At 46.7% G+C, this 17,619-nt stretch overlaps 1 protein-coding gene across 9 annotated transcripts in view; it reads right to left on the bottom strand.

The window, feature by feature from the left end:
- The window catches only part of RAF1 (Raf-1 proto-oncogene, serine/threonine kinase), a 98,400-nt gene that overhangs the window by 31,344 nt on the left and 49,437 nt on the right, over window positions 1-17,619 (bottom strand). For 6 of the 9 annotated variants that reach the window (XM_026656663.1, XM_029912577.1, XM_026656662.1 and 3 more), the window contains 4 exons: window positions 15,736-15,795; window positions 13,467-13,494; window positions 13,242-13,369; window positions 9,449-9,566 (listed from right to left, as the gene is read on the bottom strand). In XM_026656663.1, coding sequence (XP_026512448.1) covers window positions 9,449-9,566; window positions 13,242-13,369; window positions 13,467-13,494; window positions 15,736-15,795 — 334 coding nt within the window. The remainder of the gene's footprint in view (window positions 1-9,448; window positions 9,567-13,241; window positions 13,370-13,466; window positions 13,495-15,735; window positions 15,796-17,619) is intronic. The other 3 variants (XM_026656666.1, XM_029912578.1, XM_026656670.1) reach the window with 1 other exon arrangement.

Here is a 17,619-nt window from a genome sequence, read left to right as displayed (position 1 = left end):
GCATTATCACCGCTACACTTAAAAATTCTGAAATTTCTGCACAATACAGAAATTGGTAATTTGGACACCGGGAGGTCCACAGACAAAACAGACTTCTGTATTTTCATACAATTAATTTGGTGGAGATGGTATCATGTAATCCCAAATAAAAGATCAATCATTTTTCTAACTACTTGAAAAGGTTTTTTCATTATTAAATGGCTAGTAACTGGCTGATGGGACCACATGTGTGATATTAAACAAAGGCCACTGTACAACATACTGAAATCTGAAGGTATAAACAGTTTAGTTATTAATCTAGCGGGAATCAATTAAGTTGTTTTTCTAAATAAGAGCTATTTGGGGAGAAATGCATCCTCAGCACTTTGTTTCAAGCACTGTATCCACTGTATTCAACAGATTTCCATCAGGAACCCAAATTCTCAATTCTCTTCCCTCTTCCCAGTTTTAGTACAGAAAAATATCTCCTCTTTTGAATTAATAGAATTAGACTTTCATCCTCTCAAAATTAATGTCTAGAGAACAGCAGAATAAACGATGATTTTAATGTTTGAATTACAGTTAGTGACAAATGAAGCATAATAGTGCATCAGTTCTTTAACCATTTGATACAGCATATTGCAAAATATTACTTGAAAAGTGAATTCAAATTAACTTGAATGTGAGCACCTGCTTTGGATTGCTGGGCCCTGGGTGCTTTAAGCCTCCAGAATTTCAACACAGTCCAGGCACCATCCTGGCTTGGAGTCTCTACGAACACTCTCAAGATACAGATCCTCTATTATAGCACCATCTTCCAAGAATCTGTACTGTAGCTTAAACACATGCTCTGCCAGAACTTGAGCTGTGTGGGCACTCTTGATTTACAGTTTACCTCTTTAGGCCCATGCAAAGTTAAAGCCAGCAGACACACAGAATCTTGTGCCAAATCTATCTAACACACCATTGTTCTTTCCTTAACAGCATAAGTTAACACAAATCTAGATGGAATACACATTTCTCCTGCCTCAGTTTCCTCACCACTCTGGAGAGTTTTTTAGGCTCGGGCAGTCGTTTGGGGTGCCCAGGATACTTCCCCAGCAGTTCTCAACTTTTCTTCTGAAGCATGGGAGTCTTTCAGCTCAGCTAGTTTTCTCTGAGCGTGGCTGCTCCATAGCTAAACAGGGCAACCCTGCTACGAAAGCATGCCTCTCTTTTCCCCTCGCCTGTCCAAAGCTTCCAGTTCCAGTCTCAATGAGGCTCTCAAATGTAGATGTCCTCCTACCCTTCCCCACCAGTTCCTTTGTTCTGTTGCTAATTTTTCTTCCTCACTCTCCACTTCACCAGATGCTAAAGACAAGTTGGAGTATCTTCTCCCAGCTCCAGCTAATCTCCATAGTATGCCAACGGTTCAATCAGAGTACAGATATTTAAGTTTATCGACTCTCCATAGTCCTTTGTCTGGTACATGGATGCTTCAGCCCATGTCAGCAAATGGTAGATTCCACAGCCAAATAGAGGCACTCCCTGATGCAGCAATTTTATAAACAACTTCATTAGTATCAACCAGAATTCATAAATTGTACAGATTCCCCAAATCATCACACCCCTATTCTTGAACAAATCAGCAACGCTTATGGTGCCTCTAGCTTGGTCTGGAAACATGATTTAGGTTACAGCAATCTGCCCATTTTGGCTCCTTTTATTTAGCTCCTGCTTGGAAGCTTTTAGTGCAATGATTATACTATCAAAACAGTTTGACAGAGAGGCCCGTGTTGCTGTTTCCTCAAACCTACACAGAAAAAGATTCAAAGGAAAATAAAAGACGGTTACTCACCTTTGTAACTGTTGTTCAAGATGTGTTGCTCATATCCATTCCAATTAGGGTGTGCGCGCGCCGCATGCACGATCGTTGGAGAAATTTTCTACCCTAGCAACACCCGGTGTGTCGGCTGTGGAGCCCCCTGGAGTGGCGCCTTCATGGCGCTGGATATATACCCCAGCCGACCCAGCACCCCCTCAGTTCCTTCTTGCCGGCTACTCCGACAGTGGGGAAGGGGGGCGGGTTTGGAATGGATATGAGCAACACATCTCGAAGAACAACAGTTACAAAGGTGAGTAACCGTCTTTTCTTCTTCGAGTGCTTGCTCATATCGATTCCAATTAGGTGACTCCCAAGCCTTACATAGGTGGTGGGGTCGGAGAGAGACATCGCTGTGTGCAAAACCGCTGATCCGAATGCAGCATCGTCTCTGGATTGCTGTACCAGCGCATAGTGAGCGGCGAATGTGTGGACTGACGACCAAACTGCAGCTCTACAAATGTCCTGGATCGGAACTTGAGCCAGGAAGGCAGTCGAGGAGGCCTGGGCCCTCGTGGAGTGAGCGGTGAGGTGCGGCGTCGGGACGCCGGCCAGGTCGTAGCAAGCACGAATACAGGACGTGATCTAAGAGGACAGGCACTGTGAGGAGACCGGTGAGCCTCTCATCCGGTCGGCCACTGCAACAAAGAGTTGTGTCATCCTCCTAAACGGCTTTGTACGATCAATATAGAAAACCAGGGCCCTGCGTACGTCCAAGGAATGCAAACCCTGGTCTTGGCGAGTAGCGTGTGGCTTAGGATGGAAGACCGGGAGAAATATATTCTGGTTCACGTGAAAAGGTGAGACTACCTTGGGAAGAAAGGCAGGGTGGGGGCAAAGCTGCACCTTGTCCTTATGGAAAACAGTGTATGGGGGCTCGGACGTAAGCGCCCTGAGTTCAGAAACGCGCCTTGCTGAGGTGATGGCTACAAGGAAGGCTGTCTTCCAGGATAGGTACAGGAGTGAACAGGTAGCCAATGGCTCGAACGGAGGCCCTGTGAGCTTGGAGAGAACAAGGTTGAGATCCCACGTCGGAACGGGCTGGCGTTGCTGTGGGTACAGTCGGTCTAAGCCCTTGAGGAATCTAGCAACCATCGGGTTCGAGAAGAGCGAGGAAGCGAGTTCTCCTGGGTGGAACGCCGAAATAGCGGCCAGGTGAACCCTGATTGAAGATATCGCCAAGCCCTGCTGTTTTAGGGATAGGAGATATTCAAGTATAAGAGGAATAGGCGCCTGCAAGGGGGGCGTGGCTCTCTGCTCACACCAACAGGAAAAGCGTTTCCACTTGGCTACATAAGTGGTCCGTGTAGAGGGCTTTCTACTTCCCAGCAGAATCTGTTGGACGGAATGTGAGCATTGCCGCTCTGTCCGATTCAGCCATGGAGCATCCACACTATGAGGTGGAGCGATTGCAGGTCGGGGTGACATAGTCGGCCCTGGTCCTGAGAGATGAGATCTGGACACAGGGGAAGTGTGATCGCTGTTTGAACCGATAGCTCCAACAGTGTGGTGTACCAGTACTGCTTTGGCCAAGCTGGGGCGACTAGAATTACCCGTGCCTGGTCTCTGCGTAGCTTGAGCAGTACCCTGTGAACCAGTGGAAATGGAGGGAAAGCGTAGAACAGGTGGTCTTTCCAGGATAGAAGGAACGCGTCCAACAGAGAGTCCAGAGATCGCCCTTGAAGGGAGCAGAACGCGTGGCACTTCCTGTTGGCTCGAGATGCAAACAGGTCGACCTGGGGAAATCCCCACCTCTGGAAGACGGAATAGATGATTTCCGGGCGAATTGACCACTCGTGTGTCTGGAAGGACCTGCTGAGATGGTCCGCTAGCGTGTTCTGGACTCCAGGAAGGAACGATGCCGTGAGATGTATCAAGTGGGCAATGCGGAAGTCCCACAGGCGAATGGCCTCTTGGCATAGAAGCGATGAGCGGGCTCCTCCTTGCTTGTGGATGTAAAACATGGCCGTGGTGTTGTCGGTGAGGACTAACACGCAACGGCCCTGTAGGAGACTGAGAAATGCCTGGCACGCCAGGCGCACCGCCATCAGCTCTCAAACATTGATGTGCAGGGCTAGTTGGGGTGCGGTCCACAATCCCTGGGTATGGTGCTCCCCGAGGTGAGCGCCCCAACCTAGAGATGAGGCGTCCGTAACCAGGTGCAGGGAGGGTTGAGGGGCGTGGAACGGCACTCCTGCGCAAACCTCCTTGCGGTCCAGCCACCAGGTGAGAGAGGCCAGGACCAAGGTCGGGATCGTGACCACCATGTTTAGGCTGCGTCGATGAGGGCAGTACGTTGACGATATCCAGGCCTGCAGTGGGCGAAGTCGAAGTCTGGCGTGTCTGGTTACATAAGTACAAGAGGCCATGTGACCCAATAGGGCAAGGCATGTCCTTATCGTGGTAATCGGAAAGGCCCTGAGTCCTCGAATGATGCTTGTGATGGTATGGAAGCGATTGTCTAGTAGAATAGCTCGGGCACGTCTGGAGTCTAGGACTGCCCCAATAAATTCTATCCTCTGGGTTGGCTCTAGAGTGGACTTCCCTTTGTTGAGTAGAATGCCCAACTCGTGGAATGTTTGTACTATTATGTGGACGTGAGCTTGAACTTGCTCTCTGGTGCGGCCGCGTACCAGCCAGTCATCTAAGTACGGGAACACCTGTATCCCTTGTCGACGAAGGTATGCTGCGACGACAGCCATACATTTTGTGAACACTCTGGGAGCCGCGGAGAAGCCGAAGGGAAGGACTGCAAATTGGTAGTGCACCTTGTTTACCACAAATCGAAGGAAGCTCCTGTGGGGGTGAGGGTAGATCGCTATGTGAAAATATGCGTCCTTCATGTCGAGGGCGGCGAACCAGTCTCCAGGATCCAGGGAAGGGATAATAGTCCCCAATGAGACCATGCAGAACTTCAACTTTACTATGAACTTGTTAAGTCCGCGTAAGTCTAAAATGGGTCGCAGACCCCCTTTTGACTTGGGGATCAGGAAGTAGCGGGAATAAAACCCCCTGCCCCTTAACTCTGGCGGAACCTCCTCTATGGCCCCCATAGAGAGGAGCCCAAAAACCTCCTCTATAAGGAGATGTTCGTGAGAAGGGTCCCTGAAGAGGGACGGGGAGGGGGGGGGGAACGAAGAAAACTGGAGAGCGTATCCCCTCTCCACCGTGCGAAGGACCCAACGGTCGGAGGTTATAAGGGACCAAGCACGGTGGAAACGGGAGAGGCGATCCCGAAAGGAGGGAGCTGGATCCTGGGTGGTGGCTGGGGCGCCGTCCTCGACCGTACCTTCAAAAGTTTTGCCTAGGGCCTGAAGGTGGTCTAGGTGGGCCCTGGTTCTGACCGGGTTGAGGACCGGTCGACCTTCGCCTACCACCTCGTCCCCGCCTTCTGGCGAAGTCCTGTTTCGGACGAGGTGGGGGAGGGTAGAACCTTTGAGGCTGTGGCCTAAAGGGTCTGCGCTGGGGCCCTGGGACATGCATCCCCAGGGAGCGCATGATCGTTCGAGTCTTTGAGGCTCTGCAGCCGAGAGTCCATCTTCTCCGAGAACAGCCCGTGGCCCTCAAAGGGTAAATCCTGCAGAGTCTGCTGCAGTTCCGGAGGCAAGCCCGAGACCTGGAGCCAGGAAACTCGCCGCATGGCGATACCTGAGGCCAGCATCCTGGCGGCCGAGTCCGCTATGTCCAAGGAGGCTTGTAAGGAGGTCCTCGCCACCTTCTTACCCTCCTCCACTAAGGCCCCGAACTCTTCCCTTGAGTCCTGGGGAACCAACTCTTTAAATTTCCCCATAGAGTTCCATGAATTAAAGTTGTAGCGGCTCAAGAGCGCCTGCTGGTTTGCCGCTCTGAGTTGCAGACCTCCCGCTGAATACACCTTACGCCCGAACAAATCGAAGTGCTTAGCGTCCTTCGATTTGGGCGCTGCAGCCTGCTGGCCGTGGCGCTCTCTTGCATTCACCGATGACACCACCAGTGAACACGGTGGGGGATGAGTATATAAGTACTCGTAGTCCTTGGAAGGGACGAAGTACTTCCTTTCCACCCCTCTAGCTGTGGGTGGAATAGAGGCAGGAGTTTGCCATATTGTAGTGGCATTAGCCTGAATCGTCCGAATCAGAGGTAAAGCCACCCTGGATGGGGCATCAGCCGAGAGGATGCTCACCACCGGGTCCTGCAGCTCTACTATCTCCTCCGCCTGGAGATCCATATTACGCGCCACCCTACGTAATAGGTCCTGGTGGGCACGAAGATCTATCGGGGGTGGGCCCGAGGCTGTTGTGCCCGCCACCGCCTCATCTGGGGAAGATGAGGAGGATGCCTCAGGTGGCAAGGGGTCTAACAGAGGGTCCTGCTCTAAGGGTCCCTGAAGCGGAGCATCGCCTGCCCCTGGGTCCAAGGTCTCAGGTGGTGTAGGCACAGGAGCCTCCATGCCCCCTGGGGGAGGACGGGAGATGGTGGCCTCCGGGACCCTGGGCTCAGAGCGTGCCGAGCGGGAGGTTGATGGTGGAGCCCCCTGTGCCTGGTGATACGCCCAAGGAGTCCAGAACGACCAGTGCGTAGGTCCCTGCGCAGGGTCCTCCGCCACCTCCTGCCAGTGGCCCAAGTCAGCCGCAGCAGCCTGACCCTGAGGAGGGTATGCCGATCTCGAGGCCCCGTCGGAGGAGCGAGACGCTGATCTCGAGGGCCAAGGCGGTGCCGAACGCATCGGAATCGGCTCAGGACGATACGGTGCCGGTCCGCAGGTGATCGGTCCCTGCGCGGTGCCGGTGAGCGGTACCGGGATCGGTGCCGAGATCCGGATCTGGACCTAGACGACGACGACGACCGCGAGTAGACATGGTACCGGGAGCGGCCCCTCGAACTGGAGCGGCGCTCGTACCGGTGCCGAGAACTATGTCTTGAGTCCGATCGGTACCGATGATCGTGACGGTGCCGAGACGTAGACCGGTGCAGCGAAGATGATCTCGGCCGCGAGTACGACCGGTGCCGAGGCGATAGTCGGCGCCGGGACTGCGAGCGGCGTCGGGACCTGCTCCGAGACCTGGAGTGGTGTTGTGAGTCCAAGTCCTGAGACAGCGGGCGTACCAGGGCAGGCTTGCCCCTGGATTGCACTGCGCGAGGAGCCGACAGTGCCGGTGGTTGGGACAGCGCCGGCTCCGTGAGAGCAATAAGGTCTCTCGCCGTCGCGAAGGTCTCTGGGGTGGACGGAAGACAAGGCTCCACCGCCGACCGAGGTGGTGATCCAGTCCGCACCGGACTCAACGGCCGCGGTGCCGGAGTCGACGGTGCAGCAGGCACTTGCTTCTGGCGCTCTAAAGGTGGCCGCGGCTCTACCCCCGGCACCGGGGGAGCCGGCGTCTGGAGGACAGCAGTCTCCTGCGCCTTACGGGATTTCTTGCGTCCCGGAGACACGGAACGGCGCCGAGGGCCCTGTGGCGGGCGCGGTGCCAAAGGAGGCCAGTGCCGTGAGGCCTTGTCCGATTCTGCCCGCGGTGCAGTACCGGTCGGTGCCGCAGGGGTGCTGCGCACCGAGGCGCTTGGTGCCGGGACTGGTCGCGCCGAGGGAGGATCCGGGCTAAGTGCCTCCATGAGGAGCTGCCTAAGCCTAAAGTCCCGCTCCTTTTTGGTTCTCGGTCTGAAGGCCTTACAGATCTTGCACTTATCTGTCTGATGGGACTCTCCTAGACACTTCAGACACGAGTCGTGCGGATCACTCGTAGGCATAGGCTTAGCGCAGGATGCGCACGGCTTAAAGCCAGGAGCCTTGGGCATGAGCCCGGCTATGCGCCGGGGGGAAAAGGGGGGAGAACAACCCCCTTAAGCCCCGCTAACTATTTACAACTACTAAGAACAAAGATGAATAACTATCTAAAACTATACAACAACTATAACTACAACTATCTACAGAATTAACAGGATAAGCTAGGGAGAGTGGAGAACAGCTATGCCGCGCTCCACAGTTCCAACGACCATCAGGGGCGGTAAGAAGGAACTGAGGGGGCGCTGGGTCAGCTGGGGTATATATCCAGCGCCATGAAGGCGCCACTCCAGGGGGCTCCACAGCCAACCCACCGGGTGTTGCTAGGGTAGAAAATTTCTCCGACGATCGTTCACGCGGTGCGCGCACACCCTAATTGGAATCGATATGAGCAAGCACTCGAAGAAGAACCCATCTTAATGATTTAAGATCACAATATTTAACTGCATTAAAAAGGATGTGTGCCAAAATATGCTCTCTCAGAAAGCTGTTTAACAAAGTCAGTGACACACCCCAAATCAGACCTAAGTCAAGTAAACAAGGCTGATTTTGATTTCACTGACAAACATAAGTTAGAACCAAACTGGATCCTACGTAGTGACTTCTGTTGTATCTCACTAGATTTAACTTTTACTTATATATAACTGAAGAGAAAAAAGTCATTTTGTTACTATTTAGTATAGTTGAAAAGATCTATTAAAAATAGGGCAAATTTTCTCATGCAGCTAGCACAAGTGTGAGACCCCATTAGTTGATGAGCATACAAATAACCATTTATTGTTATATAATGGACTTCATGTATAACTTTACCTGTATTGTGCACACGCAACATATATATTTAAGGTTTATAATCACAAAACCAAACTTCCTGAAAATCTGGTCCATGAAGTAACTCAGTAAAGGGCATATGTCAGGTAAAAAACAAAAACAAAAAAGATTCTTCATAACATTTTACATTGAAGGACATTTTAAAAATTGACTTTCTCCAGTTATAATGGTTTGTTTCTATATTTCACTTGAATTGGACAATGAAAATTAATCAGTTTAATTATTTATAACCAACTGCTATACAGTTTAACTGTCCAGTCCTCATTTATGACGATGCAACTTTTGAGCTGTAAAATATACAGAGAATATTTTTCCTTTAAAAATATTTTCAATCTAATTTTTCTTTTAACTATGGAAAAATTGCTCTTGATCTTGGGCTTTTTTTTCATTATTATTATTATTATTATTTAAACACAAACCCTACATTTGAGATCTAAATTGACTTGGCAATTACAAGTACTGTAGCTATTTTTATGCACCATATAGTAAAACTCATGTAAACAGATATTTTCCCATCCATATCCAAATTCCATTGCAAATGTCATACATGCTTGTTTCCTTTCTCTGAGATCACCAAGATGACTAAGCTAGCTAAAATTCAGTAGGAGAAAATTCATTTAGATTAGTGTCTTTAGCATCAGGATATGGAATTTCTTAATACAAACTCCATTGCTAGCAACTAAATATCCTTTTCAGGAAAAAAGTTATTGTATCGCATATTAGATTGAAGAAAATAAGGCAAGTCTGTTCTAGCATATTGAACACACGATGGAGTTGTAAGATTTGGATTCTACTCTCAGTTCTGCCATGGACTTGGCTACATGACCATGGAAAAGTCATGACTTTACTGTGCCTCAGTTTCACCAGTTACTAAACAAGAAAATTTATGTTTTGTGCACATCTACAGACCAAAAGTACTAAAAGTGCAGAGTGTTATTACAGAGTTTCTCTTTGTCTGGATAGCTGCCATTTTACAGTATCAACATTTAAAAAAAATACAAAACTAAGTTTTTAGTACTTACCATGCCATTTGCCTTTGTAAACCGTTCCAAAAGAACCTGACCCTATTCTGGTCGAGAGCATAACTTCACTTGCTTCTATTTCCCAATAATAACTTGAATCTCTCTGTCCACGAGGCCTCTGGAACACAAATACATATTTAAGGCACAAGCATGTCAACCATTTGGACAGCTCTCCTAAGTGTTAACATGGCTAGCTGCCTGGACAATATGTTTCAAGGATTGCACCTAAAAATATACTCAACTTGATTCATATTGTCTTAAAAAGATGAATTGCAGAACTGCAACACTGTGTGTGATCTTTGACTAAATGCAAAGATAATTGCCAATATGTTATCTTGTATTCTAACACATACCAGTTTGTTCCTCCATTTTCTTTGCAGGACCCATTTCAGGATTCAATGTTCCTCTTACAGCAGTTGATAACCTCAAAACCAAAAACAGGTAGACAACATTTACCTGGATGATTTTGGCTGCTTATGTTATCAACTGTTGCAAGGGAAAAGCAGAATTGTGATATTAGATCTTCAAAGACAATTGAGTAAAGAATTTTTTTTTAAATTAATGAAATGTAATGTAATGTTTACAGACCCTATCAACTTCTTAAAAATTATAAGAGCAGCTACTGATTAAAAATACTCCTGAACAAAAGGTAAATATTTATTAAATGCATTTCAAAAGGCACCCATTGCTAGGGCCCTACCAAATTTGTGGTCCATTTTGATCAATTTCACGGTCATAGGATTCTAAAAATCATAAATTTCATGATTTCATATTTAAATCTGAATTTTCACAGTGTTGTAATTGATGGGGTCCTGACCCAACTCTGAAGGCAGCAGCACAGCAGAAAGGGTGGCATGGTATGGTATTGGCATGGTATTGTATTGTATTGCCTTCAAATCTGGGCACCTGGCCAGCAGCTGCCATTCTCCAGCCACCCAACTCTGAAGGCAGCGCAAAAGTAAGAGTGGCAATACCACAACCCCCCTACAATAACCTTGCGACCCCCTCCCACGCCCCCACAACCCTTTTTTGAGTAGGAAGTCCCATTTTGAGAAATGCTGGTCTCCCCATGCAATCTGTATAATATAGGGTAAAAGTACACAAAAGACTAGATTTCATGGGGGAGACCAGATTTCACGGTCCGTGACGCATTTTTCATGGCCGTGAATTTTGTACGGCCCTACCCATTGCCCATGGTAACTGACAAGATACTAGGGTGGCATTTTTAGAAGTCCCTAAGTGACTTAGAAGCACAAGTTCCATTTCAATAGGACTTATTTTCCAAAGCATCTAAGTCATTTAGGTGCATACCATCCACTGGTCAATATTTTGCTGAAGCTATTGACAAAAATACATATCTAGTTATCTTCTTTATTGCAATTTGTTCCTGGACAATTTGAAACTGGAACGCGATTTTTTTTTTTTTTTAAGATACTTAAGGTACTGACAGTGTCTCCAGCAACTGTTAAGGAAAAGTACCCAAAGACCACAACCAGCACAAGCAGAAAAGCATTGATTAGGAAGTTTGGGGAAGTGTACAAAATACATACATCTAGATAAGACCTTCACTGCCATATCTGAGTACCTCACAAGCATCAATGAATCCTCAGCAACACTGAGGTATGAAAGAGGAGGACCAAGGGACTTGTCCATGGTTACAAAGGAAATCTGTGGCAAAGCCAGGAACTGAACCCAGATCTCCCAAGTCCCAGACCAGGACCTAAAACTACAAGATCACTACCTCCTAATTCAAAATAATTCAAATTGCCCTTTCATGTTAAAATAACAGCTCTATGGTGAATCACCTTTTACACCAGACTGACATCCCTTACATTTAAAAGGATGCTACAAAGTGATTTAATCCTCTTATTTCATGCATCTTAAAGTGTATAGCAGAATGAAAAATGCATTCCTGATTCCAAATCTTTTTTCCCCCTAAAACTGAACACAGCAGCTCTGAATTGTTAACAACACATGAACACTACACTTGGTGCATAATTTAAAGTAATACGTTTGCACCATGACCAAATGGGAGGTCCTGCAGGGAGGTCTGCGCCTCGCTGGATAGCCCAGAGAGCAGGAGCCACGAAGCCCTTCTCATGGACACCGCGGAGGCCATGGACAGTATGGCCATGTCTGCTGCATCCGAAGCTCCCTGCAGGGTTGCCCTGGCAGCCGCTGTGCCCTCCTCCACCAGCGCTTTGAATTCCTTCCTGTCGCGCTTCTGGAGGGAGTCCTCTAACTTGGGCAGGGAGCCCCACAGACTGAGCTCATACCGGCCCAGGAGAGCCTGGTCATTTGCCAACTGTAACTGGAAGCTCGAGGACAAATACATTTTTCTTCCAAATGAGTCCAGCCTACTTGAATCTTTATTTTTCGGGGTAGGGGTTGGTTGGCCCTGCCGTTCCCTGTGGTTGACCAACTCTACCACCAGGGAGTTAGGAGCAGTGTGGGTGTATAAGTATTCATGCCCCTTGGCGGGTACAAAGTACTTGCGTTCCGCTCTCTTAGAGATGGGGGCCAATGAGGCTGGGGTTTGCCACAGGGCATCTGAAATTTTCGCCACCCCTTCGTGGAGAGGCAAGGCCACCCTGCCCAGTGCCGAGGAACACAATACATTAAACAGGAAGTCCGAGGGCTCCTCCATCTCCCCTGCTTGGAGGTGGAGGCTTGATGCCACCCTTTTTAAGAGTTCTTGGTGGGCCCTAAAGTCCTCCTGCAGGATGGAGGGAGGAGGGGCCGTAATCGCCTCATCCGGGGAGGGTGAGGAGGCCAGCACGGTACTTTGTGTGTCCACTGGCACCAGAGGGTCCACCACCTGGTCGGTCTCCGGGCATGGGGCCGAGGATGTACGTCCCACTAACTCCTTCCTCAGAGGTCTGGAGAGGGAACTCAACCAGACAGCCTGGTGGGTGTGGAGGGCGATCCACGTGGACTTTGCCCTGAACGGTCGCTGGGCAGCGAACAGCGTCGGGAACATTCCCTCGACCAAGAGCGGTACCGAGCCAGGGGTGACTGCGGAGATCCAAGAGGCGGCTTGCCTCTGGAGCACAGGGCCAACATGGACGTTGCTCCTGGTACCGGCATGGACATAACATCCCGGGCCGCCTGCCTCCGGTGTGGCGGGTTTACTCCGGTGCCGCGGTGAAGGAGGCCTCTTTCTAGCCTTCTTGGCATGCCCCGTGGACGAGGAGCAGTACCAACTAGTCAATGGTGCCGAAGGGTCGCCGCACACTGACACCGCGGTGCCCGGTGCCGACTTGGAGCGGCGCGCCGGGGTCAGAGCCGACTCCATCAGAATAGCCCAGAGCCTAATGTCCGTTTCTCTCTTGGTCTGAAGCTTAAATGACTTGCAAACCTTGCAGCGATCACTGAGATGGGTTTCCGCCAAACAGCATAGACAGTCCGCGTGTGGATCACTCAGTGGCATAGATTGCCTACAAGTGTCACAAGACTTAAAACCTGGGGCAAGGGGCCTCTTACTAAACTAAACAGCTAACTAGCTACAGGTACCATACACTGAACGAACAAACAGTTTTGGGGATGAGCTACAGGAAAACTGGAGCAGAGCAGTTCCAAAGCACCTTCACTGGCTGCAAGAAGGAACTGAGGGTGGGGGGAGAGCACAGCGCCCCTTATACCATAGAGGCGCCACTCCAGGGGTTGCTAGGGCACTCCCCTACAGGTACTGCTATGGGAAAAACTTCTAGAACCAGTGCACGTGGCGAGCACGCACACCTACTGTGGAATACGCACAAGCAATCACTCGAAGAACAAATACTACAGTGCTTACAATTTTGTTTTTTTCTTGTGTGTTGGATCCAGGAGCTCTCTCTCTTTGTGCTGGCACTGGGGTTTTGGATTGAGACCAGCCCGTTGGGCTTATATTGTTGGGACTTCCAGACAGAGCTGACGGTGAAGCTTAATACACAAAAACAAAACAGGAAATTATGAACAAGAGAAAATAAATGTAGAGTAAAAGAAAGAATTCTAACTATTTTATGTACGGAAACCTTACCTGACTCACTGTGGCTTCGAATTGCATCCTAAAATGGGAGAGAAAATAAATTAAAAAAAAAATATATATATATATATATATATCAACATTTCATAAGATGTCAGACAAAGTGTGAAGGGAGGAAAGGGGTCTGGAAATCAGATCTCAGAAAATGTAGATCACCCATGAAATGGTGCTAAAGAGCTTTGATTCAGGGCACCAGATTACTGACCAGTATCTTCCAAAAGAGAATGGTTTAGATATTTTAGAAGTCACAAGAATCCAACTGTTACTTGCTGAAAACATCTAGTTTGCCCCCTTTTCAACCTGGCTCTAATCATGAGCTCGCACAATTAATTTACATAATTTTTATGGGGAAGTTAAACTATATTGATATACAATCGCTCCTGCTGAATAAGAACCTCCTTGTCAAAGAAAATACTATACATGTTTTTAATATTCCCAGCCATTGTACTGTCTTGTGAAACTGTTATGCACCCCTGAATTTCAGATAGGTACATAATTCCTACCGTGGTCTACTACCTACAGTGAATGCATTTAGAAAATCATTATTATTTTGGTACTGCATTGAGAGAGATTCCTTCTACATATAATGGGGAATATTGTTAGAATGTGAACAAACTTTAAAACCAGTAAACACTTTGGAAGTACATACACCCACTGTACCATGTGAGACTGCAAAAGATTGAGATTTGCACTCTAATACCAAAGTAAATAAATTCTCACAAGATTTACATCGCTGACCAAAATACAACTTTAAGTTGGCTAAATACTATACAAAGCAAGAACATGCACTACAGAAATGTCAAATATTAAAAAAGAGTTAATAAAAGTCAATTCAAATCTTCCAACCAACTATCAACAGATGACATTTAGATTTCATGGCAGAGCAGAACAATCTACAAGTACCCTACACGAAGGCTTATGGATGATCCATACTAATTCTATTAAGGTAAGCAACACATTTTTAAAGAGTTGTCCTAATTATAATTCCTAAAGATTCATTCAGAAAGGGATGCTGTCATGGCTAGTAACAAACTTTGACCTATGACCTGTGTTTTGAATCAAAACATTCACACATTCCTGCTGTGCTTCTCTGCTCTAATCTTCAACAGATTACAATATGCACAAATCTAACTCTTTGAAGCATTCTTGCATTATACTACCTGTTCAAGAACAGAGACAACCAGGCAGAAAGCAGAAAACTTTATAAGAACCTGCAATCAGTACCAGAGATGGATTTTGTACAGCTGCCCTGGAGTGTAATTTCAGTCAAATGAGTTGAAAAACTCAGCTACTTTAAAGAAAGCCATTTTAAAAGAAGTTATATTTTTAGATTTACATATACATACACCTGATTTCTAAGAAAAACAGCACTTCCACTGCACTTCAATAATTTTATTTTCTCTCAGTTTGGGCTAAAGGGAAAATATTAACCTCTGCTGAATCTTTTTAGTCACGGAAATAATATAGGTGCTCTTTTGAGTAATCACATATACATATATTATACACCAGTACCATAATTTGTCATTTACACCTAATCTTTATGCGAAGTACGAGTAGTGCAAGGTGGCTCACTTGCCAGGATTATCTGGGTACACCTGACAATCATTTCTCTGCCACTGCAGGGGCTTTGGGTACAGGTGCACCTCAGGCTTCCTATTCTCTGGCTGTGGCACCTAATAGTCTAGTCTCCTGTGGGCTGCAATACTTTGATCTAATTATGGTTGTTGGACTTTGTATGTGGGTGGTGGTGGTGGCCTGTGATATACAGGAGGTCAGACTAGATGATCTGGCGGTACCTTCTGGCCTCAAGCAATGTGACTCCATGAGCACACTATTTATTTAATCTTGGTTTTTACTTGGCTATATCATCTTGGTGTGGCCATGCTATAATTCACCAAAACAATTCCCAGAGAAAAGGCCAGACAGTACATTAAAGGACGTGTTTGAGACAAGATTTTATTTTAAACATAGTGGGGCCAATGCTTTGTTAGTGTAAACCTACTAAAGTGAATGGGTTAACACAAAGACGAATTTCACTGTCTGTAGAATTATCAACTTAACTCATGACTGAAACTATTCTGCCCAGGTATCACCTCCAACTACCGTACTCACATATTAGAACTGAACCAAAACAAACATGCCATACCAACATCTTTATTAAACTAATTTTAGATTAATAATTTCACTTAGCCATTACTGTGGTTTACAGTCTTACAAATGCTGTTAATTGCAAGAAAGCAAAGGCATGAAGAAAAATACCTACTCTTCCCCTCAAACAAAATCGTCTGCACCAGGAACTGGGAGAAGCATTCAAGCTGTTGTTCTAATACAAAGCAATGAGAAATAAAGAAAAGAACAGAGGAAGTAGTAAAAAATAATAGTTTTCAGTTGCTAAGATGAATGAATAAAAACAAACGATCCGGAACTCGAGGAAAGAAAAAGCAGCTTTATTCATTAGCTCTGTGCAGGTTATATTTTTCTCTCTAGTAAGTATAGTTTTAAACTACAGTGAGAATATTAATGCCCACATTTTTGAAAACTACTTTATTAAAAACCAGTCTTTTCCATTCAACACTGTGTGAAACACCTTCCAAGATTATGTAAAAAGCTATTTGTTTCTGGAAACTGCACATTTACATTACTTCATTCACAATCCTTTAAGATATTAAAAAGGTGGGAAGGGATAAAGAGTGGCATCTCATCATTACATTATATGAAACACAAGATGACAGTGTATTCGTCAAAGCCCTGTGTACTACACAATTATTAGGGAATGTAGATGGTTGTATAATACATTTGCCTATTTGTAAAACTACCCTGTGAGTAATTTTTGTGACATAAATATGGTCAGCAATGGAGCTTGGTGAAGAGGGAATGAGACAGTGGCCAAGGAAAACAAACAAAAAAAAAGGAAAGGTACTTCCCCTTTAAAGCCCACCTTGAACATAGCTTCTGCTCCAAAAAGAGCTTAGAGGCTCTGACATACAGGCATCTTTCCCCAGCTATAGAGTCCAAAGGTGCTCAGAAGAGAAGCTCCCTCATGAGCCCTTTTGGAGGTGTGCCAGAGGAACCAAAGGCAGCAAACCTTTCTGTGTATCTTACAACTCTGCAGCTAGGGATGTGTCCTGAGAAGTTCCAAAATCTATTAGAATAAAGGGCTCTGGTTGGTAGGAGCTGTGCAGGTCATGCTCCTCTTCCTGCAAGCCTCCCCCCGCCCCCAGTGAGTTTTAACATTAATAACACCTAATAGCAACTAGAGCTCCTGTTTCAGGCTTGACTGCACTGCCAATCTACAAAAAGAATAGAAGTTTGAAAGAAAGTAGAAGGAAGGAGAATCTCAGCTGTGCTGAACCTTACCACGTAATTCTAGGGTCCTTAATACTAAGGCCTGGTCTACACTGGGGGGCGGGATCGATCTAAGTTACGCAACTTCAGCTACGTGAATAACGTAGCTGAAGTCGACGTACTTGGATCAATTTACTGTGATGTCTTCACTGCGGTGAGTCAACTGCTGCCGCTCCCCTGTCAACTCTGCCTGCACCTCTTGCTGAACTGGAGTACAGGAGTCGAGGGGAGAGCGCTCGGGGATCGATTTATCGCGTCTAGACTAGACACAATAAATCGATCCCCGCTGGATCGATCACTGCCCACTGATCCAGCCGGTAGTGAAGACATACTCTAAGTATAGGTCTAATGGACTGCATAGCACAAGAGGCATTGCCTTTAATATTCATTCTTTGCAACTGGCATGCAGATATGCACCACCATCTGACTGATTTATCAATTTGCATGTGAGTTTATGTTTTTTAAATGGCAAAGAATACATTCCAAATGACCAACAGTAAGCAGCTGTGCACCAAATCTGGTCATGCTCTTGCGCAGTAAGAGTGATCTGTTAAACTTCTTAACATTAGGCTCCACCAATTCTTTGTAAAGCAGCACAAAACCTGTTAAAAACTTTAGCAAAGGTGAGAGGCTGCAAGCATGAAAGATAAGATACTTAAACCTCTAGGCAGACATTGGTCACCCTGGGCTTTCACCACTTACCAAACTAAGGGAAGATGTTAAGCAGAAAATAGCAACAACAATTAAAATACTGGTTAAATAACCAGTAGTAGTTTTAGATGAGCTCTACACAATTTCTTAT

This window comes from Terrapene carolina, unplaced genomic scaffold (assembly GCF_002925995.2).
Source record: "Terrapene carolina triunguis isolate 2854851 unplaced genomic scaffold, T_m_triunguis-2.0 Scaffold232, whole genome shotgun sequence".
In the NCBI taxonomy this organism is placed as follows: Eukaryota; Metazoa; Chordata; order Testudines; family Emydidae; genus Terrapene; species Terrapene triunguis.
The sequence above is the reverse complement of the archived record's forward strand: the minus strand, read 5'-3'. Positions and strand labels throughout refer to the sequence as shown.